This window comes from Chlamydotis macqueenii, chromosome 11 (genome assembly GCF_036417535.1).
Source record: "Chlamydotis macqueenii isolate bChlMac1 chromosome 11, bChlMac1.mat, whole genome shotgun sequence".
Taxonomy (NCBI): Eukaryota; Metazoa; Chordata; class Aves; order Otidiformes; family Otididae; genus Chlamydotis; species Chlamydotis macqueenii.
In genome coordinates this window covers 20674576-20687010 of record NC_141566.1, presented here as the reverse complement: position 1 = coordinate 20687010, position 12435 = coordinate 20674576, and the positions used below count along the sequence as shown (strand labels likewise).

The window sequence follows — 12435 nt, the reverse complement described above, 5'->3', positions numbered from 1 at the left end:
TTGCACAGCCGGGAGAAGGGAAAGAGTACAGAATCTCCCATTTTCTTCCCTGTGAGACATTAGCACTGGGAAGAATTATGTAAATCTATACCCTTAGACTGAAAGGGAAGCTCCACATTGCTACTAGCTTGATGGTCATGGTATTAATTTGGGATGTGACACAGGAGTCATTAAGTAGAAAATATCCTAAGAAAAGGGACACGAATCTTCGTTTCAATGAAGTTCCCCAGCTAGCGTTTTTTGGGAGCACTTTCACAAACACTGGAAGCATTACTGACATTCTTAACTGTTATTCAGAAGGAGGAGGAGCTCCCAGAAGAGATGATACATCAAAAGTCCAGCTGTTAAGAAAATTACCTGGAATTTAAGAGAACCGGATTTTACACTCCCAGTTTGAATCAGGCAGAGCTGGAACTTCAGACTGCCCCACAATCCAGGTACATACCACAGAGGGGCTGCCAGTGGTGCTTGGCCATTAGTTTTGACCAGAAGGTCCATCCTAAATCTGAAAATAAAGTGTCCTCAGGAAGCCTTTCAAGAGCGTAAAAGAGTACCAAAGGCATAGCTCTTCTGATGCCTGCTGTTGCGCTATGGGGAGAACCCCACACCACCTCCCTGACCGCTGCTCCCAGCACTCAGCGGTGCTGTGAAAGTCAAACTCGGAGAACTTTTGTGCTTTATCAAGTCACATTGCTCACATTTCACGTAAAGACAAAAAACAACCAGCAGAAGTACGCTAACATCAAGGAACAAAACCAGACCATTGGAACCTGACGTAGCTGGAATACACCTCTATTCAATTTGAAGAGGGACAGAGTTTTTTTCCCAGGAGTAACTCTAACACATTTCCTAATTTTGAAAGGGAGAACATATTTTTATGTATTGCAATAATAAAATCTGTAGAGGTTTACATCAAATCATAAATAGGACTTTTCCTTTTTCCAACCCAGCTCAGGATTGGAAAGACTGGATGGAGTTCTATGGGACAAGCCTACAGAAATCCCGATTTGGGGAAAGAACGCATTCACAGAGTTACGACATTTGAATTTTAACAGCTACATTTAGGGAATTCGTGTTCCTATTACAGTCATATCTGCAAGTGCCAGCTGCAACCCAAGTATCACTTTGCTAGGCATCGTGCATAGAAGCACTAATCTCTGTCCAGGAATTTTCTAGAAAAAAAAAAAAAAAAACCAGAAAAAAAAAACAAAAGTGAGGGATTAGGAGAGGCAGAGAGGAGGGGTGTAAAGAATAGAAAGGTAGGATCATGTGAAAATATGACAAATGCAGGACAAATCCTGAGTCTTTCCATTGCATTTCACAAGCAGGAAGAAAGTTTAAGAATTGCAAATCAGGGCTCAGTAACGGAAGAGAACTGAAGGGAAAAGGCCATGGGTAAGGGAAACAGAGAAGGAAAGGGAAATACGAAGATGTAGAGCGAATGAGGACTGCAAGTAGAGGAGAGACTAGCTGCCTCCCCTAGGTCCTTCAGCTAAAATAAAAATAGGAAAACAGGCCCTGGCTGCATCATCGGCACCCAGGCTCGTGTTACAACTTCTTGTCTGTGCCAGGGAGGCTGAATTTCTGGCTGGCTTTCAGAACTGCCTACCACCTACAGCTGAAAAAGTAAGTTTTAGTAATTCCAAGTATTTTGAGGGAGGGGAATCCAGGTAAGAATTAAGCAGGAGGGGTTGTTATTGTAAATATACCACTGGTACACCATTTAAAAAAACTGGACCGGTCTTACTTCTTCCTTTTCAGTGCCCAGTGTTGCAGCAGCTCCTGGTAGCTCCAGTACTGTTGTTATTTTTTCAGCTAATGCTTCATGATTTCTATTTCTGCTCTGAGACAACAGCCATTTTGTTGTCTAGTGTTTCACAAAGGGATTATTATTTCCCTTCCCATGGAATTCCTAGACTTTGGAAGAGCTCCTGTCAGCACTAGTGACATTCTTCTTTTATAAGAAAAGAATGTACTCACTGTAAATAACTATGAGGGACTATAATATTTAGGATTCTGTTGTGGAATACAAGTGTGTCAGTGTGTTAAAAGAAATACTTCCACAATTATTCCCCCAAATACACTAGGTTATAGACATTTGTTTAACTTAAGAACAGTTTCCTAATAACATGACCTGTCTTTGATACAATAAACTGCATAAGGTTTCTGTAGGGCAAACTAATTTGCAGTTCAAGAAATAAAAAAAAAACCAAAACACCACCAACAAGAGACAAACAACCATCAAAAAAACCCAAACAAACAAAACAAAACAAACAAAAAACCAAAAAAATCACTCCCTGTGCAATCCAGGCCCCTGCTAAATACAGCGATAATGTGAAGACATTTCAGCAAAAACAGACTATAAAAAGGCTCACTGGATAAAAATGAACATGTCACATAAGCGTGCTAAGTCTGATTTAAGACAAGTATGAAGTTAGAGACTCCAGTCCTCTACAGATACTTTATGTAAAGAAATGAATGTGTATAACTTTAACATACAGATTTGGAAGGCCTCAGTACTTACCCTGACTACACTGAAGTCCAGCTTAGTTTCTTGTGCACACTGTAATATGAGCTGAAAGCAATTTTTACTTTGATTTGTCATTCCATTTTCATAATAACGCTGCAATATCCTTTGTTGTTCTACAGTAAATACAGAACGCAGATTCATCTAAAAATAAAAGAAGATACTCTGAAAGTTGGAATACAAACTGTAATACTTGCAGAAAGCAGCAGCTCTCATTTATGCTTGTTGTGATAACGCTAAGTGTTGACATGTTTTTTTACAGAGTCCTTTACCAACACTTTTACTTACTTTCCCAAAAAACCTGTTCCAGTCAGCGTTAGCGACTCCTTTGTGACGGACTCAAGTTGAACAGGTGAACTACGTATTTGGAACAACACTGACAGCCTTTCATAAAGAAAGAAATATTACATTGTATTGCTAAGTGGAAGAGCCTCTAGTTCCAAAGAAAAAGTTTCTCCCTTAAAAAAAAATAAAATAAAGGCATTAGGCAAAACAGAGTAACACCAGCAGCTCCAACGAAATTGGCAGGTCTGTCTCCCCTCTCCTACCAAAAAAAAAAAAAAAAAAAAAAGAAAGAAAAAAAAAGAGACAAAATCTGAGCTAAAACAAAAGTGATTGTTTGGTACAATTACAGTTTCTACCATCTCAAACTTCAGCAAATCCTACGCTCCGTTATGGCTGGTCATGCTGCTCCTTCTGCTGCGCTGACACAGCTGCAAAGTCACAACGATCAAGGACCAGAACTGAACACCAGCTCGGGGAAAAGAAACCAAAGAGAAAGGCTACTGGCATTCTGCTGTAGCCCACTGCCAGGCTAATGCTCTAACACGAAGGAGAGACCACCCAAATCACAGCCTGACTTTAGAAAGGTTCGGGCTACTGTGGAACTGGACCCTGATGCTCTAAATCAGGCTTTTTAAGAACACCCGAGGATTGTTTCACAGCGGTACACGCCAAAGATGGCTACTGGACCTCAGGATGCGTTCCTTCCCCATCGCTTTGACCGAAGCGCTGCTGAGGCCAGGCCCCTGGACCCCCCCTTCAGGCCCACGCGCTCCTGACGGTGTGGCCTCCACGGCGAGTGGCATGGCCCCACAGCAGGCCATGGGGGCCTTCACCGCATCCCCGCCACGGCCAGGTCCCGGCCGGGCTCAGCACACGCCATGCCGGGCCACGGCGGGGGCAGGAGGCGGCCGGAGACAGGCAGGCTCCTCAGCAACAGCATGATGGACACGTTACATCAGACACAGCTTTGATACGCATGAAGATTCACGCCCTAGCTCAGAAGAGGCAAACCAAGTACAGAATTGAACGTTACCAGGTACAGGACAGACTCCCTGATGGCAAACTGAGGTTTCATGCTCTTGTTATATGGTCTAAACAGGCAAATATTGTAATCCTCTGGTGATATGTATGAAAAGAAGAGCCCCATCATCACAGGATTCCCAGAACAAGGCCTTTATTTTTGTCCCAAACGGGAGGCTGCCAGCTGAGACAACCGAAGCGCTGGCCAGGAACAACCTGCATCGCACTTTGTGTCTCAGAAAGCAAAAAAAAGTCACCAGCCACAGTTATTTTTAACACTTCCAGTATGTGTATCAAAATACTGCAGAAACCGTACCATCATCTTGTAGAAGTACAAAGCTAATAGGGAAACCCTTTGTAGCTACCAAGCTTTTAATTATTGTTTTTGGAAATTTTGAGTAGAACATGATTTGCCAATCCCATTTTTACCCCTGTTCCCAATTCTTATTTACCCTCTCAATCTAGTGCACTACTAAATGCAGCACTACCAGATGTATTACCAGCCAGGCTTTGCTCGAGTTGTTCCTCCCCCAGAACGAGTATTCCATCACTGTCAGAGCTGGGCAAAGGAGACTCTTCTCTGAATACTTCACTGCTTGAAGAAATTTATAGCAAGCAACAGAGGAGACAATTATTAGCCCATTAACAAATCAATAAAGTTCATAAAAATCTACTTTATAAAGTTAACAGCTTCTTCATATCTCCCATATGGACGTGGATGATGATGCAGCCACCAGCTGACTTATGCTACTTTTAAAGAACACACAAGAGTTCGTTTTGTGATTCTTTTTCCTCCTTGCACAATTGGCAGGACCCAGCTCAGATTTCTGCGTCTGCTACTCTTTCAGTACCAGTGGTCCCATTTTATTTAATTGAGATCAGTCCTCACAAATGACCTCATCAGAAATTGTCATGAACCTTCTGTCTTTCCAGATCCAGAGGAAGGGTCTTTGAACAGCTCCAGCATTTCTATACACAGGCTCACCAAAAAGAAGGATGCTCTCCAAACAGTTCAACAACTGCAACGAAGACTCCTCCAATTTTAAGATAAATTTTTAGAATCAGACCTGAAGACCCGCAAGCGAAGACCTGTGACACATTTTTTAATTATGTGGATTTCTGTATCCAAAGTCACTTCTGTGCTAAAACACTTTTCATTGTTGTACTTGACATCTATAGTTCAGATAAGGTCAGGGTGTAGCATTTCGATGAAATCTCTTGGTCTTCAGATAAACCTAAATGCATTGCATAAGAGACTTTGCCTAGCTAAGCTCAAGAGAGGTCATGGTCTGGTTTAACAAACAACTCATTTTTGCAGTTTATTTTCATCGCTTGTAAACTACACCTGCCAACCAAAACACTGGTAAGATTCTGCCTGGAATCCAGTCAAGCCCAGCTCAGGGGATCTGTGCAGAGGCCATCAGAAACTGATTTAAATAAACCGATCACAGGACCGTACAAACACGGAGTTACGGAAGCTGAGTCATAACTGGGGTTTACATTCCAACATCTAGACTTTCAAATAAGCAGCTGAGAATTTATTAATGCTTTTTCTGCTTTAGATGTACTGAACCTTAAGTGAATACACAGTTCCGTACCGTTTCCCACTGCCCCACCTACATATTTACCAAAATTACAGACAGGACATTAAAATAGTCTTAAAATATTATTAGCTATCCTGCTATGTAAATCAATCTTACTCATTCTGCTCTGCCAATTAAGTCATTCTTTAAAAAAAAAAAAAAGAAAACAAACTCTCTGCGTTTTACAAGAACAAACAGAAATTTAGGGATAAACTGCAGAATAAAGCAGAGCGCACACACAATATTCAGCAGGGCTGTGCAGGCAGCTACCTCTGCCCAACAGAAAACTTGGTTCAAATTCCACTAAAACCATTAAAGTCAAAGCAAACTAACCAGACCCCTGGATCCACAGGTCCACCACAACATTCCACTACACCCCGTAGCACTTTGAACTTGGTGTAACATGGTTGTTAACAAGTGGGTGCTAAGCTCCAGGCAGAGAAAGTAGAAGGGATAGATAACCTCAACGTACAGCGCTAGCGCCTGGACTTTATTCCCAGTGAACCCATCCCGTCCCCAGGAAGGTGCAGGGTGGTTTTTGCTGCACAGCCTCGCAAGACACGTGCTCTGGTCATGGCTGGGCAGGAAACAGGACTTCACATGAAGACCGCAGATTACAGAGAATAAGAGAAAAGAAACTAAGATTCATAGCTTCTTTGCTTTTTAATTGCCTACATAAAAATTTCTAACTGAGTATAAAAGATCACACGATTATTACTACTGTTTCCACTACTAATAGCAATCTCCAAGCACTCAATCTCAGCACCGTAGGATGAAACCGTAACTGGCATACTGACTTCACACTAGTGTGTAGGACATCTGGCAATCTCTCTTCTCTTGCAGGTTAAAAGCCCACGGACAGTATGTCATCTGTGAAGTCCGGATGGAAATCGGTTTGCTATCAGGAGTTCCTAAGTGCTTATTTACAATATTTAAACCAGCACCCTGTGTTGAATAAACCAATCAGTGAATGTTCGGAAGCTCCACTAGAAAGCGACAGAGTCCAAAACCATCACATTAATCCATGAAGTGCTGACTCTGCAAATCCCATCTTCACAGGAAACAAGTTTTGCTCACTTTCCACAGATCCAGCAATTTATCTACGTTAAGTACAGCGAGCATTCAAACATCTATCAGAGCATAATGTTACTGTCTCTGAGACTAGATTAATACAGATTAATACTAGATTCATCAAAGGATTACACCAGCTTTGGGGGTTGGCTTGGTTTTGGGTTTGTTTTTTTTTTTTTTGAGACGTGTAACTATAAAAACTGATGATAAACAGGTTACACAAAACAAGATATTAATTCCTGTGTTTTCTCTAATATGGGAGATCCCTGACAGGCAGTGGAAATATATACAAACTAGAGATCACTGACAAGGTGCTGGCATCACTAAGCAGTAAGGTGACTGCATGAGTATCAAGGGATACTGAGCGTGGACTCAGTATTATCCTGAACAACCTCAGTAACTTCAAGGGAAATTGGGAAATTTCCCAATGTGCGCACCTGTGAAACACAGGATTTCTCATCTTTGGCTTGAATCTCAGATTCCAGGTTAGAAATCCACATGGATATTCGTCATAATTTCATTTTCATCCTGACTTGCCATGCATTTGAGCTTATGGGAAGCCAGGTGTCCAGCTGGTTGGCAACGCAGCAGCACAGAAAAGAGAATTTGTTACAGAAGAGAACTCTGTGAAATGTATTAAATTCAGGCAAAGCAATACGCAGAGTGAAATTCCATGAACCTAAGCCTTTTTTTTCACTTCAATAACAGACAGGGGTGGCAAAGCAGCATTTTTAAGGATTCAACACTGCCTGTTCTGCTAATAAAATAAGGCAGCTTTGGCCAAGTAAGTTGCTGTCTATGTGTCAGTGCAGAGAATAATCTATGACAAATGAAAAAGCAGTAATTCCTTCACTCCTGCTACGTGTCCTAGGCACACTAACATCATTCAGCTTTCCACATCCATGGTCTCCCACTCCTCAACCTTCTGTAAACCCATCAAGATAAAGATGCTGTTCATCATTCCCTTTCTAAACTGAATATTAATGTAAAAAATGACCGCAGTAGCAGAAGACTCTTCTCTTTACGCAGTGTTTCAGGAAACATAAATGTAGTGCAAGTGCTAAGTCAGGCACTGGGCACAGGTGAGAGATCTACGGCTGGTAAGGGATAAGAGCAAACAGGGGAACGCCATGTCCTTCCGTTTCTCCAAGAGTGCCTAATACAAGCTACGCTAAGGACAATCCTACTAACACACTGCGACCTGTCACATCTGCTCCTCGTCAGAGGAGATTAAGGTTATTCTTACGGCTGAACTTCTCTATACTTCTTTAGCTGCTTGAGCAACTTCTTCCATGGCATCCACCTTCCTTCCCTTTTGGTGGCAAGCGAGCACAGGTGAAGAGGGGAGACCATGGAAGAACTAAAGCTGATTTTGCTTCTGCAGTAGTAGTGCATTTGCTTCATGAAACAGGTACTTAATGTAATAATTCTCCCAGATGGTTTACTGCAAATGCCTTGTCCTTCCACTCTAGTAACTTTATTCAACATCCAAAGAACCTTCACCCGGTGAAGCCCACAGACGTATTTTCAGAAACTAATGAAAACAACTTGGTGTCAAAGAGTGCCACAAAAGAAAGAGCAGCAATAAGAAAATGGGAATAATCCTGTACCAATGACCCCCTGGTTAGAAAAAAAAAAATAAAATCAAGAGTTACTTAGCTGTTCTGCAAGGACTACTTGAACACATCTAGAGGCAAAAAAAAAAAAAAAAAAAAAATTTTAAAAGCAGCAGCATAAGAAGGAAAAAAAGTTTCTATGGCCTAAAGTCTGCCTACAATGTATAGCATAACAGTCTTAGTGCCCAAAAGTGTCTAAATAGTAAGACTGCTGAACCAAGTAAACTTACTTAGAAGGTAAGTCTTTATAGAATACTACATTAATACTAACTTATTTGAAAAATAGGGAAAAAAAAACTTAACAACACTCCTCTCATTACAAACAGCAACAGAAACCAGTCCTGGATGTGAAATTATGATTAATTTAAAAAAAAAAAAGTCTGCTTTAGCAATCTGAACTGTACCAGCAATCACTAATTCACTTTCCAGGTCTGCCAAAATCTGTTTTTTTGTACAATCCAAGGAAAAAGGCAAAAAAAACCCAACTGATCCCCTTAACTTACAGGCCATATGCGGAGATACTGGACATACATCAGGCAACGATGTTTAATAACCTGAGTTTGTAGGTTGCTGCCTCTTTCCTGCACAGGCCAAAGCAGTTACAACTCCACACTGTAAGTGCAGCAGATTACGGTTACGGTTGGGTAAGCGTAACACACACAGCAGCTCGTAAAACTACTTATAAATATCCATGACTTGCAGCACAACTGCTTCCCTCTCCACTAAATACAGCATTTGTAGTATCGTGTTACAGTTCTACCTACAAAATTCAGCCCTTTGTTAGGGACACATTAGCCAGCCCTCAGTAACTTAAGAACATAACAACCCATGATCACAACTCTGCAGGTTTGCGCACCCCATCTCACTTTAGTCACGCATATGAGCCTTCCGACTTAAGCTTGGTTAACCATATTTTAAATTAAGCAGGCACACAAGCATTTTAAGACCTATGTTGGAAAAAAAGAAAGGAACACTAAAACACAGTTTTACTTTGAAGATGTGAGCTACTCCAAGACTCCATTTCGGAAGGTCTAGAACTGGTTTTAGTTGGTTACATACGATTTTACCTACAACACCAGAAGCCCTAGGCTAACACAAGGCACCAGAGCTGGAGGTTGCTTGTCACTCCCCAGAGTGGAGCAAGCCCACGTGCAACACAAGCGCTTCCACACGCGACACCTCCCCTTCACCATCACCCCTCCAGAACACCGCAGACCACACACCCAGCACGCTCCTTCCTCCTCGTTCCCTTTCAAATACCCGAGAGCTAGAACGTGACAGCAAAAAGGAGACCCCGCTCAGCCGTTCGGCACCAAAGCAGGGCCAACAGGGCCCTCGGGAAGCAGAAGTCCTGCAGGGACACAAGGCTTGAGCTGTTCCCTGAAGAGTCCCTACTGCTGGCCACCTCCTGCCCCACTCACGCGTGGGTGCCCACCTGCTCTGTGTGGACCCCAGAGGCCTCAGGCCATGATGCGATGTTAAGCTCTCTTCTCTACCCCTCCCGAACTCTCCCGACAAAGCCTTGGACTGCCCCAGCCCAACCCCAGGGAGCTGCCCCTGCACTGGCCCGAGCAGTAAGAAGGCGCCCAGAGCGCGGGGAACAGCAAACGGCACAAAAAACCACGCGTGACCGACCCAGCCCACGGCCCCGGCGCGCTGTGACCCTTCAGCGCATGCGCCCGAGCCGCCCCACAGGGCACCGGGGCCGCAAGGCAGCGCGCAGGCGCAGTGCGGCCGAGGCGGCGCAGGCGCAGACAAATCCTCACCCTTTCCCCCCGGCGCGTTAAGCAGCCGTGCGCATGCGCACTTCCCCGCCGGCAGCGGCGGCGGCGGCGGCGGCGGGAGGGGGGGGGAGCTCCGAGCGCCTGCCTCTGCGGGGCCGCCGGGGGAGGCGCAGTGCGCCTGCGCGCCCGAGGCGGGTCTGCGAGCGCGAGCCCGCGCGGCCGCCCTCCCCCACCGGCAGGCCGCCGGCCCAGGGGCATCATCATCATCATCATCATCATCATCATCATCATCATCATCATCATCATCATCGCCCTCCTCCCCGCCCGCCCGCCGCGCCCCTCCCGGGCGGGGACCCAGCCGCCCCCCCCCGGGCCTCCCTGGCGCCCGCCCACCGCCCCTGCACAGCGCGCCGGGCTTACCGTGCTGTGCGGGGCTGGTGCGGGGGGCTCGGGGCTCCGGATTCAGCCGGTTTCGGCTGGGTCGGTCCCGGCGTCACACAATGAAATCAGCGCCTCCGATCATTAATTCTCATCATGATCGTGACGTCAGCGCAGACAGCGGCCAATGGGAGCGTGAGATCAGCGCCGGCCGGGACAGTGCTCGCCCCCGCCCCTCGCCCGGAGATGGGGGGGGCGCGCGGTGCGGGCTGCGCCGGGCCCGGGGGCCGCGGCGGGGAGCGACCGCCAGAGCGCCAGGGGCCGCCAGAGCGCCGGGGGGGGGGAGGCAGCGCCGCGCTGCCCGCCGCCCTCGCCGGGCCGCCCCCTCAGCCCCGTCCTCCCTCACGGCGCCGGGCCCGGCCCCGCCGCCACCCGCCCCGGGGGGCTCTGCCGCAGCGCGGCCCCTCCCGCGCACCTGCCCGGGGCACCCCCGAGTTCACCGGGGCACCCCCGAGTTCACCGGGCCGGCCGGCATCCCCGCCTGCGGGCGGGTAGCAGTGGGTGCGCGTGTAAAGCCATACCGGCGTTTTTCAGAGAGGAATAAAGTGAACAGCCAGCTAAATAACAGCCACGGTGGGTTACAGCCTTCTTGTGGCGATGCTCTGGGCAGGCGAGGAGGTGTGCCTGGTAACATCCAAAAAGCTCCACCAAGGATGAGGATTTCAGTTCCCTGAACATCGTGGCAGTCGGGACATAAACTTTTTGTGAATGCATCTGCTCTGGGAAGAAAGGAAATGTCAGCGCCTTCAGGCGGGCAGCGCAGAGCTGGGGCGCCGTTCCCATCCCAAAGGAAACCCAGTCCACGAACAAGCGGGAAGTTCCGTCCCGCTCACCCGCGCTGATGGGTTAGGGGATAGAAGTCGTGTACCGTCATTATTTATTGGCTCGGCTGTAGCAGACTGAGAAGTCTGGATCAGATCTCAGGCCTTGTTGTGTTTGTTTCAAAGCCTCTGGATACGCCGTGTTCTATCCTCAATAGTTTATAAGTCACAGTGTTAAAATATTAAAACCAGAAATTAATTTTGTGCAATGACTTTAATCAGAACGATTGGTAAACATTTCTGCAAGACTGCAATAAAAGAATTGCTACTGGTAATATTTGTATGCAGGGAGGAGAAAACTGGTCAATGTGTATATTTATTTTAAAATTGCAGTAAATTAATTACATTGTTTAAAGCTTTTAACCCCGACTTCTGACATATTGAACGCTGTTTCTGGCCACCTGAAGTTTTGTCTATGGTTTTCCACGCAGCAGCAAGATGTGCTGAATGTTTGGTCATCTACAAATAACGTACCTCCTTCTAGAGCGTCCTTTAACAGCTGAATAGTAGCTCATGTTCTGTCCACGTTGTAATGACATTTCCTTCACCACTCTGGAAAGTCAATCAATCAATAAATAAAGCTTAATCTGAGCTAGAGATTGTAGATTACTTGAATTGTTTCAGTAAAGTGCTACTCTTCACTTCAGCTTTCCTGCTTTATAAAGCAAAAGACAGACCAAGCCAGCTTTCTTCTGGTAACGTACGTCTCTCCTCGTGTAGCTAATGTTGACAGCTCTGCATACTTCCAACAAATTAGGATAATACACCAGATATCTTGGTACGGTATTTCCTTTGCATCGCACCCAGTCACTGTGTGCTGCAGAGGGAACTGGATGAATGAGGTGGGCCAGCTGAAAAGACAGGGATTTTCTGTGGGGGTTGGTTACCGGCTGGCTCAGCTCCTTCACACAACTCACCTGCTGTAGCACAGTTGCTCAGTCCACCACAGAAAACCAGCGTGAGGAAGCAGCTGAGGATGAGGAAGAGGCCAGCAGCCCCCAGTTGTATTGGATTAGACGTAGCAGTAAACACCCCAAATTTAATGACAGGATCTTATGGGTAGTCCATGGATTTTCAACCCTAAATCTTGTATTATGCTGCTTCTTCCCCGAGATATATTCCCTTTCTCTGTGTGCCATCAACACTCGCCTTGTAAAAACTAAATAGAGCAACCATAAAAACCCTACTCCACTTTTACAGAAAATGTTGTTTTGGAACTCACTGTGGAATGATTCCAGAGAAATTTGGTACGTTTTCTTCTCACATTATCTGGGGCTTGGGAAACAAAAGTGGTGAGACCATCTTTCTAAAATCCTTTGAAAAAGATACAGTGGTGTTTGATAAAATACA

At 45.6% G+C, this 12435-nt stretch overlaps 1 protein-coding gene across 1 annotated transcript in view; it reads right to left on the bottom strand.

Annotated features, from left to right (window-relative positions):
- HDX (highly divergent homeobox) overlaps positions 1-2671 on the bottom strand; it is a 37840-nt gene extending 35169 nt beyond the window's left edge. The window contains exon 1 of the mRNA XM_010122918.2: positions 2525-2671. Within this exon, the coding sequence (XP_010121220.2) occupies positions 2525-2671 (147 nt within the window). The remainder of the gene's footprint in view (positions 1-2524) is intronic.
- Positions 2672-12435: the final 9764 nt, after the last annotated feature.